The 23,560-nt window shown below is 55.9% G+C and overlaps 1 protein-coding gene across 17 annotated transcripts in view; it reads left to right on the top strand.

Moving 5' to 3' along the window:
- Positions 1-23,560, top strand: part of CLCN7 (chloride voltage-gated channel 7) — a 35,905-nt gene that overhangs the window by 742 nt on the left and 11,603 nt on the right. For 6 of the 17 annotated variants that reach the window (XR_013411357.1, XR_013411358.1, XR_013411359.1 and 3 more), the window contains exons 1-9: positions 5,890-6,081; positions 16,743-16,814; positions 19,428-19,499; positions 19,633-19,698; positions 20,139-20,271; positions 20,561-20,670; positions 21,152-21,232; positions 22,599-22,661; positions 22,768-22,851. Coding sequence is in view for 13 of the 17 variants with exons in the window: in XM_015125279.3 (XP_014980765.3) it covers positions 5,941-6,081; positions 16,743-16,814; positions 19,428-19,499; positions 19,633-19,698; positions 20,139-20,271; positions 20,561-20,670; positions 21,152-21,232; positions 22,599-22,661; positions 22,768-22,851 (822 nt within the window). In the remaining 4 variants the exon portion in view is untranslated. Of the gene's footprint in view, positions 1-5,889; positions 6,082-9,270; positions 9,799-10,210; positions 10,502-15,599; positions 15,724-16,531; positions 16,653-16,742; positions 16,815-19,427; positions 19,500-19,632; positions 19,699-20,138; positions 20,272-20,560; positions 20,671-21,151; positions 21,233-22,598; positions 22,662-22,767; positions 22,852-23,560 lie in introns of those variants that run through there. The other 11 variants (XM_077985096.1, XM_077985092.1, XM_077985099.1 and 8 more) reach the window with 7 other exon arrangements.

Below are 23,560 nucleotides of genomic sequence, written 5' to 3'. Positions count from 1 at the left end.
TACTCCCAGCACTGTGGGAGGCTGAGGCAGGTGGATCACTTGAGGTCAAGAGTTCAAAACCAGCCTGGCCAACATGGTAAAACCCTGTCTCTACTGAAAATACAAAAAATTAGCCAGGTGTGGTGACGCACACCTGTAATCCCAGCTACTCGGGAGGCTGAGGCAGTAGAATTGCTTGAACCCAGGAGGCGGAGTTGCAGTGAGCTGAGATCGCGCCACTGCACTCCAGCCCTGGGCGACAAAGCAAGACTCCGTCTCAACAACAAAACGAAACAAAAAAAGCACAAAGCCAGGGCACACCCATGAGAAAAACATCTGTTTTCTTTTTTTTTTTTTTTTTGAGACGGAGTCTCGCTCTGTCGCCCAGGCTGGAGTGCAGTGGCTGGATCTCAGCTCACTGCAAGCTCCGCCTCCCGGGTTTACGCCATTCTCCTGCCTCAGCCTCCTGAGTAGCTGGGACTACAGGCACCCGCCACCTCGCCTGGCTAGTTTTTTGTGTTTTTTAGTAGAGACGGGGTTTCACCGTGTTAGCCAGGATGGTCTCGATCTCCTGACCTCGTGATCCGCCCGTCTCGGCCTCCCAAAGTGCTGGGATTACAGGCTTGAGCCACAAAAACACCTTTTTTCAAAGAATGTTGTTCAGGGTATTTCAGAAAAAGTGTTGTAGTGTAATCACTGGGGAATTCAAAACCCTGTTAGATTTCCTTCCTCTTATTTCGGGTTCTAGTTTTGGTTTTATTTTGGTATCAGGGAGGGAGCGTTCCATTATCTTCTCAGCTTTAGAGGCTCTAGGGAACTTTTATGTTTGTATTTTTTTTAAGAGACGGAGTCTCGCTCTGTCGCCCAGGCTGGAGTGCGGTGGCGTGATCTTGGCTCACTGCAAGCTCTGCCTCAGCCTCCTGAGTAGCTGGGACTACAGGCGCCCGACACCACGCCCAGCTAATTTTTATATTTTTAGTAGAGATGGGGTTTCACCGTGTTAGCCAGGATGGTCTTGATCTCCCGACCTCATGATCCGCCCACCTCGGCCTCCCAAAGTGCTGGGATTACAGGCGTGAGCCACTGCGCCTGGCCTCTAAGGAACTTTTTTTTTTTTTTTTTTTTTGAGACGGAGTCTCGCTCTGTCGCCCAGCCCAGGCTGGAGTGCAGTGGCGCGATCTCGGCTCACTGCAAGCTCCGCCTCCCGGGTTCACGCCATTCTCCTGCCTCAGCCTCCCGAGTAGCTGGGACCACAGCCGCCCACAACCGCGCCCGGCTAATTTTTTTTTTGTATTTTTAGTAGAGACGGGGTTTCACCGTGGTCTCGATCTCCTGACCTTGTGATCCGCCCGCCTCGGCCTCCCAAAGTGCTGGGATTACAGGCTTGAGCCACCGCGCCCGGCCAGGAACTGTTAAACTCTTTCAATTTGGAAAAATTTCAAGCCTAAAAAAAGTTGCAGATGAATACATTGCACATCACATATATTTATTCTAGACTCTTCAAGTGTTAGCTTTATTATTTTTAAACTTTTATTTTAGGTTCAGGGATACATGTGCAGGTTTTTTATATCAGTAAACTCACGTCATGGGGGTTTGTTGTACACATAATTTCCTCACTGGAGTACTAAGCTTGGTACCTGATAATTGTTTTGTTTTGTTTTTGAGATGGAGTCTCACTCTGTTGCCCAGGCTGGAGTGCAGTGGCACCATCTCCACTCACTGCAACCTCCACCTCCTGGGCTCAAGAGATTCTCGTGCCTCAGTCTCCCAAGTAGCTGGGATTACAGGCGCCCGCCACCATGCCCGGCTAATTTTTGTATTTTTAGTAGAGACAGGGTTTCACCATGTTGGCCAGGCTGGTCTTGAACTCCTGACCTCAGGTGATCCGCCCGCCTTGGCCTCCCAAAGTGCTGGGATTACAGGTGTGAGCCACCACACCCGGCCCAATATTTTGTTATTTTTCTGCTCCTCTCCCTCCTCTCGCCCTCTACCCTCCAATAAGCCTCAGTGTTTTTCCTCTTTGTGTCCATGTGTTCTCATCGTTTAGCTCCAATTTATGTGAGAACATGTGGTGTTTGCTTTTCTGTTCCTGGGTCAGTTTACTAAGGATAATGGCCTCCAGCTCTATCCATGTTCCTGCAAAGGACATGATCTTACTCTTTTTTACGGCTGCATAGTATTCCATGGTATATATGTATCACATTTTCTTTATCCAGTCCACCAGTGATGGGCACTTAGGTTGATTCCATGTCTTTGCATGGTGAATAGTGCTGCAACTAACATATGCGTCCGTGTGTTTTTGGTTTTGCTTTTTTTCTGAGAGAGAGTCTCACTTTGTCACCCAGGCTGGAGTGAGGTAGTGCAATCTCAACTCACTGCAACCTCCACCTCCTGGATTCAAGCGATTCTCCTGCCTTAGCCTCCCAAGTAGCTCAGATTATAGGGGCCTGTCACCACACCTGGCTAATTTTTGTATTTTTAGTAGAGATGGGGTTTCACTAATGTTGGTCAGGCTGGTCTTGAACTCCTGATCTCAAGTGATCTACCTGCCTCAGCCTGCCAAAGTGTTGGGACAGGCGTGAGCCACTGTGCCCAGCCCGCGTGTGTTTTAATGATAGAATAATTTATAGTCCTTTGGGCATATACCCAGTAAGGAGATTGCTGAGTCAAATGTTAGTTTAGTTATCAATATTCAAAGTCTGAACCTTTTTTTTTTTTTTTTTTTGACTCTAGCTCTGTCTCCCAGGCTGGAGTGCAGTGGTGCGATCTCGGCTCACTGCAAGCTCCGCCTCCCAGGTTCAGCCATTCTCCTGCCTCAGCCTCCCGGGTAACTGGGACTACAGGCACCCACCACCACGCCCAGCTAATTTTTTGTATTTTTAGTAGAGATAGGGTTTCACCGTGTTAGCCAGGATGGTCTCGATCTCCTGACCTCGTGATCCACCCGCCTCGGCCTCCCAAGTGCTGGGATTACAGGTGTGAGCCACCGTGCCCGGCCCAAAGTCTGAATTTTCAACAGGTTGTTGGGCTGGGGGCTCACTTCCATCAGCTCATTCACGTTTAGCACCGGCCTCATCCCCAGTAGCTTTTCCAGGACAGTGACCTTCACCACAAAGCTTGAGTTTTCTCAATGCAAGCCTGGGCTTCTCCAGCATTTTTACTTTTCCAAGGCAGGCATCCTGGAGCGGATACCTGGATAGACTGGGGAACCTTCTGTGTGTCTCTCCCAGTGCTGTCTGGCATCAATTCATGGGCCACTTCTTTAGAGTAATTGGTCTACACCTCTTGGGCCATGATTTCCACCATCTTTTCTGGATTTGACGGACCTGCTGGGGTTGCCTGTGAGAGGTTGTCCCAATCTGCTTGCTGCACTGTTTTAGTAAAACCAACACAGAACACATGAGGCAAATGACCATCTGTAGTTCTGACAATCATATGAGCTTCAGTCATGGTCTTTTTTTTTTTTTTCCATGAAAGCTGGTCAGGCTGTTTTTGCACTGAACATCCTCAGTAATTAGCGTGAATTTTCCAAATGCAACGTCATCATTCTGCAGATCGGCAGGACTCACCTCAAACACATGGCCCTTGAGGTCATCAGGTGCAGTTTTGGTTCCTAGCATCCCTGTACCTGTTTTCCATACTCCTTATGCCAAACACAGCTGGCACTTTCGCCTCATGCCAACCTCTTTCTTCTTGGCTCCCTTCCTGCCACTTCTCTAAGGCGCTTGTTCTTGCCCGGTGCATGGTGGTGCAGAGAGCCAAAGGCCAGGTGTTAACATTGCCATTTTCCCTCCCTCTCTGAAGACTGCTACTCATTATGATTACTGCCAGATTTTGAACTGTCCGAGAGTATGTTGCAGACATCACATCACAACACAAGCTCCCAGGCATCTCAGTATGTATCTCCTAAGATCGAGGAGCTTCCTGACGTAACCGCAATATAATCATCACGCATGGGAGACTTACGATTGCTCCAATACTGTTAGCTCACACAGTGTATGTCCAATCTTTGCCCATTGTCTCCATCCTGCCAGACCCACATGGGGCCTTTAGGTTGTCTCCTCAGCCTGTCTCTTTCACAACACTGACACAGTGGAAGAAGACTGCCGAGATGTTCAGGAGGCTGCCCCTCAACTCGGGATTATCTGGTGTTTCCCCTTTATGAGTGGACTCAGCGTGAGCATGTTTTGCAGGAAGGCTGTGGCAGGGACGTCGTGTCCTTCCTGGTGCATCACCTCATCCCATCACCAGTGATGCTGAACTGGATTGTGGTTCAGGTGGCGCCTGCTAGGTTTCCTTTTTCCCTTCACCATTAAGAAATGCTGACCCTGGGCCGGGCACGGTGGCTCACTCTTGTAATCTCAGCACTTTGGGAGGCCAAGGTGGGTGGATCACCTGAGGTCAGGAGTTCAAGACATGCCTGGACAACGTGGCAAAATCCCGTCTCTATTAAAAATACAAAAATTTAGCCAGGCGTGGTGGTGGGTGCCTGTAATCTCAGCTACTCAGGAGGCTGAGGCAGAAGAATCATTTGAACCCAGCGGTGGACACTGCAGTGATCCAAGACAGCACCATTGCACTGCAGCCTGGGTGACAAGAGTCAAACTCTGTCTCATTTAAAAAAAAAAAAAAAAAGAAATGCCAACCTTGGCCAGGCATGGTGGCTCATACATATAGTCCTAGCTACTCAGGAGGCTGAGGCAGGAGGATCCCTTGAACCCAAGAGGTCAAGGCTACAGTGAGCTATGATCTTGTCATTGTACTTCAGCCTGGGTGACAAAGTGAGACCGTGTCTCAAAAACTAAAAACAATATCAACTTTTAAAAGGAAGAGGATGAGGCACAAAATATGATTTAAAGAGTTTAACTACTCTAGAGGCTAAGGTGAAAGGATCATTTGAGGTCAGAAGTTTGAGAACAGCCTGGGCAACACACTGGAAGCTCCACAACAAAAATTAGCCGGGTGCGGTGGCGCAGGCCTGTGGTCCCTGTCACTCCGGACGCTGAGGCAGGAGGATGGCTTGAGTCCAGGAGGTCAAGGCTGCATTGAGCTGTGACCGTACCACCACACTAGCCTGGGCGACAGAGCGAGGCCCTGTCTGAAAATAAATAAATAAATGATCCAAAAGGTGGGGACACGGTATGGGCTGATGCAAACTTGTCAAGAATTGTCTTCGGTTTATGGAAATACCATTGATCAGTGATGGGCTGGGTACTGGGGCGGGTACAGGGTCCGGGCGGCGTTATTTGGCTAATTCCCAGCTATCTGCGCAGTAGCCGGCAGTTTCCAGAGGCGACCCTCCGGTACCGTCTCCGGGGTCTGATCGTGAGAGACCACTCGCCTTCTGTTTTCTCATTAGGCGGGAGGACCCTCTGGGGCTGCCTGGAGGAAGCCTCCGCTCTAATCCTCGCCCGAGTCCCTACGGCAAGGGCGGATGCAGACCGGGGGACTTCTAATTTCATCCTTCACATCTTTAGCGGCCACCTACGGCAAGGAAGGGCCTGCCCTCGCCCCTGCCTCCCTCCTCCCCTCCCCACCGCGGCTCCGTCACGATCGGCGCGGGAGACCGGGGCTGGGGCAGCCCCTCCAGCCGGCTCCTGCCTTCAGCCCCCGGGCGCCTCCCTCGCCCCGATTCCCGGGCCCTGGGTCCCGGGGGCGGCCATTCGCTTCCCAAGCACTCGGCGCTCAGCCCAACGGGGCCGACTTTGCAGTCGCGTGGGCAGAACGCCGTCCTCGGGATCAAGGCAATTCTCTCGCGCGGGCGGCGCCACGACTAGCCGGGAGCGCGGCTCCCAGGAGCCCCCGCGCGCCCGGGCCTCGGCGGCTGCCGTCGCAGGTCACGTGGTCGCCGTCGCGCGTCACGTGGCTGCCTTCGCCTGTCACGTGGCCGCCGGCGCGGGTCACGAGAACAAACACGGGGGCGGCCGGCGCTTCCCGGCCGGTGTCGGTCCTCGGCGGGCCATGGCCAACGTCTCTAAGAAGGTGTCGTGGTCCGGCCGGGACCGGGACGACGAGGAGGCGGCGCCGCTGCTGCGGAGGACGGCGCGGCCCGGCGGGGGGACGCCGCTGCTGAACGGGGCTGGGCCCGGGGCCGCGCGCCAGGTGAGGCCGGGCAGGGCGCAGGCGGGGAAACTGAGCCCCGGTGCGCCCCCCAGCCCGCGCCCTCGTGAGCCTTCTGGCGGCGCCGCGTGTTGCGGTCCTGGAGGCGGCAGAGACGCGGTGGACTCGGGAACGCGCCCCGGGGCTTCTCGGCGGGGCCGGGCTGGCGGGGGCGCCTGGGGTCTGGAGTGTTCCGAGGCAGCGCCGGGCGCGGTGGCCGGGAGGGCCGGGGGAGCAGGCGGAGCTCGCCGGAGCCAGCGGAACGTGGGGCGCTGAGGGGCGCCGGGGCAGCCGTGGCGCACGTTCGTTTCCTCCGGCGTCCCCCAGAGTGGCCCTGAGGGGGTGCAAGTGGCGGGTTATTTTTTTAAATTGTCATCCTACACGAGCAACTAATTTTATTTGCTTGCGTTTTGACCCCGCCGGGAGATGGGAACCGTTAAGATTGCAGCCGGTTCTCTTTCAAGTGAGAATGACTGAGCGCCTGTATCTGCCATCTTTCTGTGTGGGGATCGGTCCCAACTTTCAGGTGATCTTGGGAGCGAGGAGCATCTGTACTCAGTCTCCCTTAGCACCGAGTTGAATTTGGAATGTGCAGGCACACACAACAAGCAGCAAGGCAGAGGTTGGCATGTGTTCCGCATGTCACCCTGCAGCTTGCGTCTGAGCAGGGTTAAGGTCTGGAGTACCGTTACGGTTACTTTTGTTTCCCTGTCTCTGTATTATCTTAATTTTTTTTTTTTTTTTTTTTTTTTTTTTTGAGACGGAGTTTCGCTCTCGTTGCCCAGGCTGGAGTGCAATGGAGCGATCTCGGTTCACCGCAACCCCTACCTCCCGGGTTTAAGTGGCTCTCCTGCCTCAGCCTCCCGAATAGCTAGAATTACAGGCGTGCGCCACCACGCCCTGCTACTTTTATATTTTCAGTGGAGACAGGGTTTCTCCATGTTGGTCAGGCTGGCCTCGAACCGCCGACCTCAGGTGATCCCCCAACCTTGGCCTCCCAAAGTGCTGATGTTGCCGGCGTGAGCCAGTGCGCCTGGCCGTATTGTGTTACTTTTGAGTTAACCGTTTTGTTGATCAGTCTTAATCTACTTTGCAGTTATTTACATTTTCTCTTGTCTAGTCCTTTAAACATTTGTCTTGTGCTTAAAGATTAGGAAGGACGGCCGGGCCGGGTGGCCCACGCCTGTAATCCCAGCACTTTGGGAGGCTGAGGCAGGCGGATCACGAGGTCAGGAGATCGAGACCATCCTGGCTAACACGGTGCAACCCCGTCTCTACTAAAAAATACAAAAAACTAGCCGGGTGAGGCGGCGGGCGCCTGTAGTCCCAGCTACTCGGGAGGCTGAGGCAGGAGAATGGCCTGAACCCGGGAGGCGGAGCTTGCAGTGAGCTGAGATCCGGCCACTGCGCTCCAGCCTGGGGGACAGAGCAAGACTCCGTCTCAAAAAAAAAAAAGAAAATTAGCCGGGCATGGTGGCGGGCACCTGTAATCCCAGCTACTCCGGAGACTGAGGCAGGAGAATGGCGTGAACCCGGGAGGCGGAGCTTGCAGTGAGCTGAGATCCGGCCACTGCGCTCCAGCCTGGGGGACAGAGCAAGACTCCGTCTCAAAAAAAAAAAGAAAATTAGCCGGGCATGGTGGCGGGCACCTGTAATCCCAGCTACTCCGGAGACTGAGGCAGGAGAATGGCGTGAACCCGGGAGGCGGAGCTTGCAGTGAGCTGAGATCCGGCCACTGCGCTCCAGCCTGGGGGACAGAGCAAGACTCCGTCTCAAAAAAAAAAAGAAAATTAGCCGGGCATGGTGGCGGGCACCTGTAATCCCAGCTACTCCGGAGACTGAGGCAGGAGAATGGCGTGAACCCGCGGGCGGAGCTTACAGTGAGCCGAGAACGCAGAAGACAGAGCTTGCAGTGAGCCAAGGTCTTGCCGCTGTTCTCCAGCCTGGGTGACAGAGCGAGACTCCGTCCCCCCCCAAAAAAAAAAAAAAGATTAGGAAGGACACGAAAATCAGGTTGTTTCCATAGAACCTATATTTAGGTTTTCCCAATTCCTTAGAAATGCACCAGACAAAGAAGGTCGAAGTCTGCCTTTTGCTGATAAGCAGCGGCTCAGCTCCCTTTGAAGTGGGCTCTCCTGCTCTCTGTGCTATAGTTTGGATGAAAAGTGATCTGAAGGGGTTAATTGAAGTGGTGGGGCCCTGGGTGGTTAGTTATTCGTGTGTATGCCTCTGTGTGTGTGTTTCTGTTTTAAAAGAAGCTAAGGCTGGGAGTGATGGCTCATGCCTGTTATCCTAGCACTTTGGGCGGCCAAGGTAGGGGAGGATCACTTGAGCCCAGAAGTTCAAGACCAGCCTGGGCAAAATAGTGAAACCCTGTCTCTTAAAAAAAACAAAATTAGGCAGGGATGGTGATATGCATCTGTAGTCCCAGCTACTCACTCAGGAGGCTGAGGCGGAAGAGTCATGTGAGCCCAGGAGGTCGAAGATGCAGTGAGCTGCTATTTTTTTGAGACAGGTTCTCACTCTTTTGCACAGGCTGGAGTTTGATAACCTATCTCTAAAAATTTAAAAAAAAATTTTTTTTTAATTAAATCTGAAGTTCACAAGGTAGAAGGAATAAACCAACTTTAAGGGCTGACAGGTAAAGAGTGGGAGCCTTGATGGAGGTTGAATTTGAGTTTCTTTTGGGACTGAATGTGCTTGGGGTTTCCTGTTTGTCTTTGCAAATAGAAGAGTTGATTTTTTTTGGGAAATAATCTGTTGATCTCTTAACCTTAGAAAGTTTTCCTGGCTGGGCGCGGTGGCTCACACCTGTAATCCCAGCGCTTTGGGAGGCCGAGGCGGGCGGATCGCCTGAGGTCAGGAGTTCTAGACGAGCCTGGACAACATGGTGAAACCCCATCTCTACTAAAAATACAAAAATTAGCTGAGTGTGGTGGCAAGCGCCTGTAATCCTAGCTATTTGGGAGGCTGAGACAGGAGAATTGCTTGAACCCGGGAGGCAGAGGTTGCAGTGAGCCAAGATTGCGCCATTGCACTCCAGCCAGGGCAACAAGAGCGAAACTCCGTCCCAAAAAAAAAAAAAAAAAAGAAGTATTCCCTTAAAAGTCCTTGTAAGCTTATTTATTTCTTTGCATTTAATAACCGTGGATCCCCTGCTTATGAGCAGTTAAAAAGAATAGTCTATTGTGTACTTGCTCTGTGGCTGCCTAGGACACAGGCGCATGAAGCTGCTTCCTTCCTGCCGGAGACAGGCCCAGTGCCCTGTGCGAATGGTCTGCAGGGCCCCTGGGGCAGGAACAGTCACAAGGCTCGGACTTGAAGAGCACAAGATCCTCAGGCAGACGGACGGGTGGGGAAGGACAGAGGGAGTGTGTGTGTGGGATGCGCCGTGGAGCGTGGAGGTCAGCCCTGCTGCGCACATGAGCAGGCTTTGAATTTGGCTCATCTCTCGGGGAGCCCGTGGAAAGCTAGGACCCCATGCCTGAAGGATCCCCAGCCTTTCCCTGCAGGGAGACAGACTGGAGAGGTGGAGTCTAGAGGCTGAGGTGCCACCTCTTAGGCCAGGCGTCCTCGGAGGCCTTCGTGCACTTAGCACCGGACTCGTCGAGGGTCTCCCGCAAGGCCTGTAGCCTCCCTCTGCCTGGTTTTTCCGTCAGCGAAAACGTTAACGCACAGCGCTGAGCACAGCGCCTGTCGCAAACCACGCTCTGAAGAAACGTGAGTTGTGCCCGGTCGTGTTAAAACCAGCAACACGAGGGATTCGTGTTGGATGTGACTTTCCTGCCCAACTTCTTGAGCAGCTACTGGGTTTCTTGGTGCTGTTTTTGTAGGGGCGGGTCTGCTCTGACTGGTGGGCACAGTTCATAGGCTCAGGCACACCCCAGTGTGGCCGCAGATGGGGTTCTGTAAGCTGCCCTTGGGTTCAAGGCCTCCAGGGCTGTTCTGAGCTAAAATATCAACCCAGGCCATCGCCTGCTGACAGGACTGTTCCAGTGAACGTGAGAACTGGCCCTAGCTGCCTCCAGGCTCTTTGGGGTTTGTTGCAGGATTTTCAGGTTGGTTGGTGGCGTCATTGCCACCTCAGTGTGGGCACAGCTGGCCAAACACTATGAGGTGGCTGCCCTGGGCAGGGCAGACTGCGGAGTGGCTTGTTGGAGGCTGGGCACCAGCTGGAAGCCCAGGCCCTTCAGAGCTGCCTGTGGGTTGCTGTTCCTGTTCTCAGGCCTGTCTTGCTTCGTGTGGCGTAGTGGTGAATAGACCGAGCCAGTCACTGCTCATCTGGTGGTGGTGGGACAGGGCGAGGGTGAGGTCAGCAAGCCCTGGCGGTGTGTGGGCAGCAGGAAGCAGAACTCCTTGAGAACTGAGAGAGGGAAAGCAGCTGGAGCCAGGAACACTTGGGTGTTGGGGACGGTGAGGAGAGGTGGGTATTTGTAGGACATTACTGGGAACTCATGTTGGGACGCTCCACCTAAGACCCTGGCAGGGCAGGGGTCTGGGTTGGTGTGGGAGTGTGTCCTGCCTGGGAACCCGGAGCCAAATACCACAGCCTGAGAGCGAGCTGTGGGCGCAGTGAGGCCGTCGGGGAGGGTCTGGGGTAGTCCCCAGTGGCCCCTTGAGTTCTGTTCTACTTGAGGAAGCGCCCCTTGGTTCTTTTCCGGCCTCCAGGAAGTCCTCTGCCTGCCTGGGAGGGTTCCCCTGCTGTCCCCTGCCCCTCCCTGTCCGCCAGCATTGCTGTTTCTGTGTCTGTCTTGCTTTAGGTCTCTGCCTCAATGCCATGGGGACAGCACGTGTACAGCAAAGGCCTCTCCTTGGTCTCTGTGGCCTTTGTGTGTCACCTCGTTTCCTTTGACTGTGACCCCCACCCCCGCGGGGCAGCTGCTGGATCCTCTGTGCCTAGCGTCTAGCCTGGTCCTGGCAGAGGCCTGCTGAATGTTAGAACGCAGCACAGGCCAAGCAGAGCAGCAAATGGTCTTTAATATTGCTTTAATGTTTTTTTTTTAATTGTGGTAAAAAAAGAAAAAAAGCACATGCCATAAATTTACCATTTTAAGCCAGGCATGGTGGTGCACGCCTCTCACACCAGCTACTTGAGAGGCCAGGGCGGAAAGAGCACTTGAGCCCAGAAGTTTGAGACCGCCTGGACAACATAGCAAGACCTTGTCTCTAAACAGTATTTTTTAAATGACCGTTTAATCGTCTGTGAGCGCAGTCGGTAGGGCTGAGCATGCTCGTAGTGTTACGCAACCACCCCTTGCTGAACTGAAACCGCACCCATTCCGCGCTCTCCCTTCCTCCTGCCGCCCAGCCCCCACGGTGCTGTGTGCCTCCGCGGACCTCGCAGCTCCAGGGACCTCATGCTAGTGGACCCCTGCAGGAGCTGCCCTTTTCTGACTGGCTTGTTTCACGGAGCATAATGTCCCCCGGCCTGTCGTGCTGCAGCGCAAGTCGGTGTGTCATTCCCCTTTATGGCTGAATTATTCCAGCAGGGAGAGGCTGCATTTCCTTGATCCACTCATCCATCGGCGGACACCGGGTGCTTCCGCCTTTTGGTCATTGTGAACGGTGCCGCTGTGAACATGGTGTACAGATGGGACTTTCAGACACTGCGTTTTTATGTTTGTTTTTGGTTTTCGGTTTGTTTTTGTTTTTTGACGGAGTCTCCCTTTGTCGCCCAGGCTGGAGTGCAGTGGTGTGATCTCAGCTCACTGCGACCTCTGCCTCTTGGGTTCAAGTGGTCCTCCTGCCTCAGCCTCCCAAGTAGCTGGGATTACAGGTGCCTGCCACCATGCATGGCTAATTTTTGTATTTTTAGGAGAGATAGGGTTTCACCATGTTGGCCAGGCTGGTCTTGAACTCCTGACCTCAAGTGATCCAGCTACCTTGGCCTCCCACAGTGCTGGGATTATAGGCATGAGCCACCTCACCTGATCCTGAGTTTTTGTATTCTGAATGTTAATCGCTTATCAGATATTAATTCCTTATCAGTTTGCAAATATTTTCTAATTTCATAGGTTACCTTTTGCTCTGTTGTTTTCTTTGATGTGTAGAAGTTTTAAAGTTTGGCCGGACACGGTGGCTCCCGCCTGTAATCCCAGCACTTTGGGAGGCTGAGGCGGGTGGATCACAAGGTCAGGAGATGGAGACCATCCTGGCTAACACAATGAAACCCCGTCTCCACTAAAAAATAAAAAAAAAAATTAGCCAGGCGTAGTGGCGGGTGCCTGTACTCCCAGATTCTTGGGAGGCTGAGGCAGGAGAATGGCGTGAACCTGGGAGGTGGAGCTTGCAGTGAGCTGAGATCGCACCATTGCACTCCAGCCCGGGCAACAGAGTAAGACTCCGTCTCAAAAACAAAAAACCAAAAACCAGGAGTTTAAAAGTTTGATGTTGTTCCCCTTGTCTATACATTATTTTGACTTTTATTTTATGTATTTATTTATTTGAGACAGAGTCTCACTCTTTGATCACAGGCATCAGCCACTGCGCCCGGCCGTTTTTTGACGTTTAAATTACTCTGGATTCACAGGAAGCTGCGAAGGTAGCACAGGGGGCTTGTGTACCCTTCACCGAGTTTCCCCCAACGTTTCCCTCTTTGTAACAGCATGGCACCAAAACCGAGAGAGTGTCATTGGTACAAGGCATGTAGATCCGCATAAGCGCCAGGAAGGGGGTGCAGGCCATTCTCAGACCCCTCTTTCTAGTCCTACCCACCCCAACCCTGGCAACCTGGCCTCCCCGCCGGCCCGAGTCCCGCCTCTCGGGAGTGTTGGCTCACGTGTTCCTGAGCCTGGCTGTTTTCAGTTAGTGTCCGGCTCTTGGGACTGTGCAGATTGCTGTGTGTGGCGGGAGTTTGAGGAACAGCATCTAGTGTTTAATTTATAAGAGCTTGCATTTAAAAAGAAAGTAAGTGCACAAAATGCATCACTAAATGTGAGGTAAGCGTCATGTTTTTCCATTACAAAAGCTACCTTCTCAAAGCCCTGGCAGAGTTAAGGAAAGAGATGCTGGGAAGGGAAGGCGCCAGGGCCCCATTCTTTCACTCTGGGCAGGGGCGGCTGATGCCCTGCTGGGGGGATCCCCTCACCCTTCACCCCTCTCGAATCTGCCAGGGCGGCAGCAGTGGGAGTGGCCTGCTGGTCACGTACTGCAGCTTGGCCTGACCGCATTCACAGCCAGCTCTGCCTGCTGCTGTGGGACGGTGCTGTTGCAGTGTAGACGGTGGCTCACCTGAAGGCCTTCCAGGCCTGGTGCCCAGGATGCGTGACTATGGCTGTTTCGTTTTGTTTGGGTTTTTTTAAATTTAATTTAATTTTATTTTATTTTTATTTTTTTAGTTTATTTTTTTTCAGACGGAGTTTCACTCTTGTTGTCCAGGCTAGAGTGCAATGGTGTGATCTCGGCTCACTGCAACCTCTGCCTCCCGGGTTCAAGCGATTCTCCTGCCTCAGCCTCCCTAGTAGCTGGGATTACAGGCATGCACCACCACACCTGGTTAATTTTGTATTTTTAGTAGAGACAGGGTTTCTCCATATTGGTCAGGCTGGTCTTGAACTCCTGATCTCAGGTGATCCGCCTGTCTTGGCCTCCCAGAGTACTGGGACTACAGGTGTGAGCCACCACGCCTGGCCTTTTTTTTTTTAATTTTAGAGATAGGGTCTTGCTGTGTCGCCCAGGCTGGAGCGCACTGTAGCCTCGACTTCCCAGGCTCAAACAATTCTCTTGCCTCAGCCTCCTGAGTGGTTTGGACCACAGGTGCACACCACCATACTTTGCTAATTTTGTTTTGTGTAAAGTCAGGGCCTCACTGTGTTGTTCAGGTCGGCTTTAAACTCCTGGGCTCGCCGGGCGTGGTGGCTCACGCCTGTAATCCCAGCACTTTGGGAGGCCGAGACGGGCATATCACGAGGTCAGGAGATCGAGACCATCCTGGCTAACACGGTGAAACCCCGTCTCTACTAAAAATACAAAAAACTAGCCGGGCGTGGTGGCGGGCGCCTGTAGTCCCAGCTACTCGGAGGCTGAGGCAGGAGAATGGCGGGAACCCGGGAGGCGGAGCTTGCAGTGAGCCGAGATCGCGCCACCGCACTCCAGCCTGGGCGACAGAGCAAGAGTCCGTCTCAAAAAAAAAAAAAAAAACTCCTGGGCTCAAGCCATCCTCCTGCCTCTGCCTCCCGAAGTGCTGGTATCACAGGCATGAACCCCCACGTCTGGCCAGAATGATCCATTATTTCCAACAAGGAAGAGCCTGAGAAGCCCAGCAGGCCGTGAGTGGCGTTCGGAGAGACGTCTTGAGTGATGGGGAGAGTGGCCCTGCGGGCAGGCTGTGTCCCATGGGGTACCCAATTGGACGTGGGGTCCCCTCCTGATGGTGAAATGGGTCTTTTGGCTTTCATGGTCTCTGGGGCACCAGGGCACCTGTCCACCTGGAGCTGGGGCTCAGAGGCCCAGTGCCAGCCACAGGGCTGTGTTCTGGGTGTGAGACCTGGAGTCTGGGGGCTTTGGTGTGAGTGTGAGCGGGAGGGAGGGGGCAGCCAGCCAGGCCACCGTTTCCATCGTGCCTGGACCGTGGCGCCTTCCTCCTCCCGCCCTGTCAGCCTGTGTGGCAGGAGACTTAAGCTGAGTTTCACCTATGACTGGGGGCTCAGGGAGAGCCACTGGTGTGTGGCGAGGCTGGGGGCAGAGGAAGGGCGGGTGCCCTGGGACTCAGGCCTCTGTCCAGCAGGACCAGTGCACTCCAGCCCCTCCCACACTCTCCCCTGGGCGTGGAGGTGCCATGGCAGACACCTGTGGGTCTATCTGTCCCTCTGGTCTCTGCTCCTGGCTTCTGATGGTGATGGCTTGGGGGTGCTCTTTGCCTGGGGAGAGGAGGATGCCCTGACTGGTGTCTGCCAAGGGCCAGTGGCACGTGCCCAGGTCCCCCCCACCCAGGGCCACTCACTGGGTCATCAACACGGCGGGGGGGTGCACACCAAGGGCGACGGGGGCTGCGAACAGGACGATGGTTGAGGAAGGGGTCCCTGGAGGGCAGTGGGCTGGAAGGTCAGGTTCAGGTTCTTTCTTTTTTTTTTTTTTTTTTTTTTTTTGAGATAGTCTTGCTGTTACCTAGGCTGGAGTGCAGTGGCGCGATCTCGGCTCACTACAGACTCCACCTCCCGGCTTTAAGCAATTCTCCAGCCTCAGCCTCCCAAGTAGCCTGGCTAATTTTTGTATTTTTAGTAGAGATGGGGTTTCCCCATGTTGGCCAGGCTGGTCTCAAACTCCTGGCATCAAGTGATCTGCCCGCCTCGGCCTCCCAAAGTGCTGGGATTACAGGCGTGAGGCGCCGCACCCCACTGGGAAGGTCCGGTTCTGAAGGCAGTTTTGGGGATGGCGGTTTGGGGAGCCCGTCTTTTCAGGGGTGAGCACTCCAGAGAAAGCAGTACCCCCACCCCTGGCTTGCAGTGACCTCAGATCCCAGACCTTCCTTCTCTGCGTCCGTGTCCCTACCTGTGTGTGGTAATCGTGATCCCTGTGGGCAGGTGGAGGTTGGAGGAGAATCGGGCCCCAGTGCAGGCCGTTCCTATGCGTCTCCCTGTCCCCACCTCGGCCCAGTGGGCTCTTGACGTCATCACGTGCAATTCTATCACCAAGAAGCACTTACAGGTCCTGCTGAAACCTGGGGTGGGAGGTTGAGCCCAGGGAAGGTGGAGGGAGAGATGGGGGATGAGGAGGGGACGGCGTTGGGGACCAGGAGGGCTGCTCCCAGGGAAGGCGGGCGGCAGCCTCGGTGGTCTTCCCGCGGCCGGTGCCAGCCATTGGACTGCTCTGCCGACACGTTCCTGACAGGCACAGGGGCTCTCTGATGCAGATAGCGGGTGCCCTGGGCATGGGCCCCTCCACCTGGGAGGCGGCCCTTCTTCCCTTCACACCCCCAGATGTGGGTAAAGATTCAGGAGATAGGGGAAATCGGAGTCGTCTCCCAAGGATCTTTTTGAGGAAAGGAGGCTGAGGTCTTGGCTCCCCCTAGCCTGGCCTCAGCGCCTTGGCTCTAGCGAGGTGCCGGAGACGGGCGGGAGCTCTGTAGGTCACATGTGCACCATGCCACCCACGGCCCGCTGCCCTGCCCCTGCCCTGAGCTGGGGCGGCCACAAAACCTTAGGTGGCCGAGAGCCCGCCCACTCTACCTGACAGCTGGGTGTCCTGTGGGGAGGGCAGCGTGAACACTGGGGAGCCGTTTGTGTCTCAGGACTCAGAGAGGCCACAGTGGAGGTGACTCTGTGGAGGTGGCAGGAGGCTGAGCAGGGCCTCGGGAGCAGGGCTGGGCGGGATGACCTGGGCGCTGTGGCGGGCACTGCGTCGGTGGCGGCGTGTTCTCCAGCCCTTCTTTCCTGGTGGGTGGCAGGTGCCTCGCCTTCAGTCTAAAGCAGGGAGCTCACTCCCTGGGCTCAGGGGCTGGGCTTCTCGTTGACAGGCCGAGGGGCAGCCGGAGCAGTCCTGCTTCCAGCGCCCAGGTAGGCCCACCCCAGCCCTGCTGCCCCCACCCAGCAGGCAGGCCTGGCCTGGCCCGTTCCTGAGCTCCCGGGCAGGGTCAGGTGAGGCGGGGCTGCGGCGGTGGGAGTGAGAATCCACGGTGCAGAGCGTGTGACGCCTGAGCGTCCTCATGATTTCTCTTCTGCTTTTAGTCACCACGTGCTGCGCTTTTCCGAATCGGACAGATGAGCAACGTGGAGCTGGATGATGAGCTTTTGGACCCGGTGAGTTGGGGGTGTTCCCTGTCCTCCCACGGAGCTGCATCTTAGCAGAGGGTGACCAGGATGGGCAGGGGCTGAGTGGCAGGGAGATAGTGGGACCCAGAGCCGTGGCTCAGGGAAGACTTCCCCGGGGGGATGCAGCCCCCGAGGCCGAGTGAGCAGAGGCAGCTGGACCAGCAGCCAGGCGGAAGTGCTCTGAGACGGAGGAGTGCAGGGCGCCAGGGACCTGGACAGGGGTGAACAGGCTGTGTGGGGCCAGGAAGCCAGTCAGGACGGCAGTGGCAGCATGGGCAGCGAGGGGGCTGGACCTGGCTTTGGGACAGGGCAAAGACAGGGATCTTGGGGGAGCAGTGAGGAGCGCCAGGAGAGTGAGAGGGGCTGGATGCTCTCTGACTTCAGAGGGCAGGGGTTTAGATGTTCCTGTGCCAGTGGCTGCCCCGGGAGTCCTGAGCTCAGCAGCATCCTTCCCCTCGGGGGCATCTCCCGCCGGCCTTGGTTTGTGCCTCAGCCACCAGTGAGGCTGGGAGTCCTCCAGTGCCGGGAGCCATTCGCTCATCCGCTCATCATCTCTGGGGAGATGTCTATGCGGATCCTGTGCACGTGCGTTTAGATCAGCCAGCGGGACTTCTGTTGAGATGATCCTGATGTTGGCGACACACTGGGCACCCTCCTCCTGCCCATCAGGCCCCATCCAGCTCTGCCCTGGGCCACGTCAGAGGCTGAGGCGTCTCAGTCCACCTGTTCGGGTGTTCTTTAGCCTTGTGTCCCTTTGAGCTCTGCTGCTGCAGTCGCCCCGGAGGCTGGCGCCGTGCTCAGACACTGTCCTGCACTGCCAGCAGCCCCTCTCCTGGGGCTGCCCTTCTGATGTGTTTGTGCTGCCTTTGGAGTCACAAGGCCTTGGGAAGATGTGTTTTGTGGCCGTGGATGCCTTCAGCACTGCCTTTTTGGACTTCAAAGCCTTTGCTCTGGTGTCAGCTTTGGGAGGAGCAGGAGTTAGGAGACAAGGGAAAAATTGAGCATGTGAGATTCAGCAATCGGTCACTTTTGGCCTCAGGCGCTGGAGTGGGTGCCCAGCCGGCCACACGTGTGTTGGTTATGCCCCTTTTTAAACTGAATCTGTTGTGTTTATACATGAGCTGCAGGGGTTGTTTATATATCGATGTAAATCTCTCATCCGGTACATGATTTATAGAAGTTTTCTCCCATTCAGCGGGTTTTCTGTTCACTTTCTCAATGGTGTCTTCTGATGCTTAAATTTTTTTAATTAAGAAAGTTATGGCCGAGCGAGGTGATTCATGCCTGTAATCCTAGTACTTTGGGAAGCAGACGGATTGCTTGAGCTCAGGAGTTCAAGACCAGCCTGACCAACATGGTGAATCCCTGTCTCTACAAAATATATAAAAGTTAGCTGAGCCTGGTGATAGGCACCAGTAGTCCCAGCTACTTGGGAGGTGGAGGTTGCAGTGAGCTGAGATGGTGCCATTGCACTTCAGCCTGGGTGACAGAGTGAGACCCTGCCTCAAAAAAAAAATTTTTTTTTTCTGGTCAGGTGTGGTGGTTCACACCTGTAATCCCAACACTTTGGGAAACCAAGGCTGGAGGATGGCTAGAGCCGAGGAATTCGAGATCAGCCTAGGCAACATAGTGAGACCCTGTCTCTACAAAAAAAAAAGAAAAAAGAAAAAAAAACAAAAATTAGCCAGGTGTGGTGGTATGTGCCTGTGGTCCCACCTACTCAGGATGCTGAGGCAGGTAGATTGATTGAACCCAGGAGGTTGAGGCTGCAGTGAGCCATGATCACACCGTTGTACTTCAGCCTGCGTGACAGGACCCTGTCTTAAAAAAAAAAAAAGTAATAATTATTGTTTTTTTTGAGATGAGGTCTCACTGTGTTGCCCAGGCTGGATTTGATCTCTCAGGCTCAAGCAATCGTCCCGCCTCAGCCTCCTGAGATGCTGGGACCGCATGCGCTTCATACCCAGCATGGGTTGGATTGCTGAAGTTCAGTTAATCTGTTTTTTCTTGTGTTGCTTGTACTTTTGGTGTCGTATCTAAGAAACCACTGCCTAACCCAAGAGTATGACGACTGACCCGTGTTTTCCTAAGAATTTTACAGTTTTAGGTGTTTCATCCCTTTTGAGTTAATTTTTGGATGTGGTGTGAGGTAAGGGTCCAACGTCATACCCTCCCTCTCTCTCTCTCTCTCTCTTATTTTTGAGACAGGGTCTCACTGTCACCCAGGCTGGAGTGCAGTCGTGCAATCTCGGCTCACTGCAAGCTCCCCCTCCCGGGTTCAAGGGATTCTCCTGCCTCAGCCTCCCAAGTAGCTGGGATTACAGGCACCTGCCACCACACACAGCTAGTTTTTGTATTTTTAGTAGAGACAGGTTGTTGTCCAGGCTGGTCTCGAACTCCTGATCGCAGGTGATCTGCCTGCTTCGGCCTCTCAAAGCGCTGGGATTACAGGCGTCAGCCCCCGTGCCCCACCTGCAGTTCTCTCGCTGTGTCCTCATCCTTGGCGTTGGGATGCTGACAGCCTTGTGTGTGAGCTGAGAGGGGCCTCTCTCCTTGTGGCCTTGTCAACCGTGCTTCTCTCTTTGCCTTTTTCTGCCACAGGATATGGATCCTCCGCATCCCTTCCCCAAGGAGATCCCACACAACGAGAAGCTCCTGTCCCTCAAGTATGAGGTGGGCGTCCTCCTGTTCTCCCTGACCCTGAGACCTGGCCTCTGTCCCCTCCAAACCCATTCCCGGTCTCCTGTGCCCGCACCCGGGGCGTCGGGTCGGTGCTGAGTGCTGCCCCTGCTGTCCCGGCCTGCAGAGCTTGGACTATGACAACAGTGAGAACCAGCTGTTCCTGGAGGAGGAGCGGCGGATCAACCACACGGTGAGCTGGACGCCTCTCCCTGCGGGGTCCCAAGGTGCAGGCGCTGGTGCTGACTGGGCCTGGGTCTGCGACACGCCTCCTCCATCGTCCTCTGACCCCGCCTCCAAGGCCGGTGGGTTCCTTTGGTTTCTGGAGACAACGGGAGGGTCACGGTCACCGTAACCGAGAAGGCTGCTCCTACCGCCGCCAGATGCAGTGCCCAGCATAGCAACCACTGGCTGTGAAGTTGCTGGGAAGTCGCCCACTTCCCTGAGTCACCCTCAGGCCCCGGGTGTGCTTCGGATGTTGGCCAGAAACTGCCCTTTGTGGGACTCAGTGCACCGTGCATGCTGGGACCTTCATAATCCCAGGGCCTGCAGGTGGTCTGGGCAGTCCTGCTGCTTCCAGAGCGAGCTGCGCCGGGGCCCTGCTTGACTCTTGCCCTGACCGCACCCCTGCAGGCCTTCCGGACGGTGGAGATCAAGCGCTGGGTCATCTGCGCCCTCATCGGCATCCTCACGGGCCTCGTGGCCTGCTTCATCGACATCGTGGTGGAGAACCTGGCCGGCCTCAAGTACAGGGTCATCAAGGGCAGTATCCTTCCCAGCATGGCGGGTGCAGGTTGGGGGCGGGGGCGTGGCCTGGGTTCAGTCCCGGGCGGAAGTCCTGAGCCCGGCGTGTTCCAGTGCAGGTGGAGGTGGCCTGGCCAGGCTGGCTGCATCCATGTCATGCTTGGGCTGTGAGATGTCTCTGGGATGTCCAGGGAGCGTCATGGCTCCACCAAGCAGAGTGGCGTCTGCCAGGCCGGGCCATGGGGCAGGGCCGGGGTCCAGGGTGGGTGGTCCTGACGGGGAAATAGCCAGCCCTCCTTGATGAACCCCAGATATCGACAAGTTCACAGAGAAGGGCGGGCTGTCCTTCTCCCTGTTGCTGTGGGCGACGCTGAACGCCGCCTTCGTGCTGGTGGGCTCTGTGATCGTGGCTTTCATAGAGGTAGGTGCCCCAGCCATGTCGGACCCCACGAAGGATTGGGGGGCTTGGCAAATGGGCAGGAACCCCTGCAGCTCACCCACCCCCACCATCACGTTGGCTGAGAACCTGGGCACTTTCTGGAATCACGCGGTCCAGACTCACAGCCTCAGGAGGAGCAGACACACCAGGGCCTCTTCACCCCCAGAGCCCCGGGTGCTGCTCCTAACCCAGCAGCACAGGCCTGGGCACCGTCACCCCACTCCGCCCCTCCTAGAGCCTCCTCACTCCGCCCTCCTTCCATCTCCACCTCCGCCCCCACCACGTCCTTGATCTGTGCCTGGGCTGGGAAGAGTGAGAGCAGCTACCCACGCGACATGAGGCCCCTTCCCTCAGGCCCTGATGTGTGTGCTGAGCTCCCCGGCTCCTGGGGCTCCTGGGCCTGTGGGGCTGGGTCTATCTCAGCCTGGCCGTGACCTGCTCAGCCGTGCTTCCCGTTTTTCAGCCGGTGGCTGCTGGCAGTGGAATCCCCCAGATCAAGTGCTTCCTCAACGGGGTGAAGATCCCCCACGTGGTGCGGCTCAAGGTGAGGGTGCAGTGGCCCTGGGTGCGGGGGGGGCCCTGGCTGGGCAGGGAGGCACCAGCTCTTTGCTGGTTCAGGAGCAGCTCTCTTGTCTGCCCAGCTTCCAGAACTGGCCTCGGCCACCTTGCGTGCTGGTGGGCTGGCTGGGTGTAAAGGGGTCACCTTTTTTTTTTTGAAAGTGGTAACAGCTGGTATGTGCGCATATTAAATTACGTTAAAAACGAGTAAGCTGTGCCGAGATGCTCGTCTGGTGCATGTATCGCCACAGCTGTGCAGTGCGTCTGTGACTATGGGCTGCATGGCGGCGACTGACCGTGGACGCTGTTGTAGTACTGTGCGTGTAGCGTTGTTTCCTGCTGTCGGTTTGCCTCATGCTCGTTTACACTTGGTGTCATCAGAGCGTCTGGTTCTGGAGGTGCTGGAGCCCTGACCCGGTTCCGCCCAGTTCCGCTGTGGTTGCTTCTGTCGGTGCCGCCAGCGTTCCTTAGCCTGAGACTTGCTGGAGCCCCGTTCCATCTGGGGAGGGTGGGCAGCGTGGCAGCCACCCCCTGGGGGTGCTTCCGGGGCCTGGTCCCCATGGCCAAGGAGTGGGGCCAGTGTGTCCCCTCTGGTGAAAGCTCCCAGGCGACCTTGGGATGCCCTTGCCCCGTGGTGGGAGGCCAGGTTTACTGGAGCAGCTGGGAATGGCGACCGGCCTGTCACCCACGCCAGGCTGGCCTGAACCTTCTGGGATGTTGCTCCGTACCTTTTGTTGGCTGAGGGTTGCGTTTGCTTTCCTCAGCGTCTTTAACGTAGAGCCCTCCCCGACACCCCACGCGCTCAGCGCCTCACGTTTGGGGTCTGCGCCCTCGTGGCTTCTGGCCTGGGGCGGGGAGGCTGATGAGAAACACCTTACACACCACCTCGGGTGGAGAGGACGAGGCCCCTGGGGCGGGGAGCGGCTGGGAGGGCCATCGTGGAGCCGCAGGTGACCACTCTTCCTGTGCCGGGCGTATGAGGGGCCTCGGGGCCTCGCTAGGCAGGGCTCGCGGGAACACCTCCCCTGTGCTGGCCACGCTGGCCGAGGCAGGACACGCCTGTAGGACGGGGCGGGCGACCCAGCTTTGCCTCAGGAAGGAAGGAAAGGAAAGAGCCCTTCCCTGATGAATGCCGAGGCCGCAGAGGGCGGGACCCCCAGTGAGTGTGGGGGCCGCTTGGCTGCTGTTTAGCGTCCACTGTGGCCATGGGGAGACCCAGCCCTGGGCGTGCCAGCCCCTTCCTGGATGTCCCATGTCCCAGCCACCCTGCCTGATCGGGGCTGTTTTATGGCTCAGGTCCAAAGGCGGCGCCTGCCCTTTCATCAGAGGCCGTGCGTCTCCCTGTGTTTCAGACGTTGGTGATCAAAGTGTCCGGTGTGATCCTGTCGGTGGTCGGGGGCCTGGCCGTGGGAAAGGTAACAGAGTGCCCGTGGCCCCGCCAGCTGGAGCCTGAGGCCACCGGGCCCGCGAGGGCCGCCACACCCAGCTGTGTCTCTGAGCACGGGTCCTTCTGGTCTCCAGGAAGGGCCGATGATCCACTCGGGTTCAGTGATCGCCGCCGGCATCTCTCAGGGGAGGTCAACGTCACTGAAACGGGATTTCAAGGTGAGTGCTACTCTCTCCACCTTGTGTGGGTGGGCTCCAGATGCCATGGGCACAGGCACGGGCGCCACTCCGGGAGATGGTCTTCCCTCAGCACCCCCTGCCGGGAGCCCCAGCCCCCTCTGAGGACAGCCTGGCGGGTGGCTCCCAGAGCCAGCGGGCACAGTCCCTGCCCGGCGAGTCCTCCGCACGGCCCACTGCTTCCCTCCTTGGGTCCCCTGCCACACGCGCATTTGTGTTTCCCGTGGGAGGGGTCTGTGGCTCCAAGCGGCTGAGTTCTCAGAGGAGCACAGAACCTGAAACCAAGTGTGTCCACCTGATGTTTATTTGTTAGGACACACTTTGGAACACTTTTCCTCCAAGAAGTCCCCAGCACGTTGGTGGGGATTGAGCTGCATTTGGATGTGAATGTATTTTTCTTTCTTTCTTTTTTTTTTTTTCTTTCGAGATGGAGTCTTTCTGAGAATCTGAGGATTCTCCTGCCTCAGTCTCCCGAGTAGCTGGGATTACAGGCGCCCGCCAGCACACCTGGCTAAGTTTTTCGTTGTTTTAGGAGAGATGGGGTTTCACCATGTTGGCCAGACTGGTCTCAAACTCCCTGGCCACAGGTGACCCGCCCGCCTCAGCCTCCCAAAGTGCTGGGATTGCAGGCGTGAGCCAGCACGCCCGGCCGTGTGTGAATTTAGTGGTAGGCAGCGTTCCCACAGTACAG

Source organism: Macaca mulatta, chromosome 20, assembly GCF_049350105.2.
Source record: "Macaca mulatta isolate MMU2019108-1 chromosome 20, T2T-MMU8v2.0, whole genome shotgun sequence".
In the NCBI taxonomy this organism is placed as follows: Eukaryota; Metazoa; Chordata; class Mammalia; order Primates; family Cercopithecidae; genus Macaca; species Macaca mulatta.
This window is presented reverse-complemented; position numbering and strand designations above follow the sequence as displayed.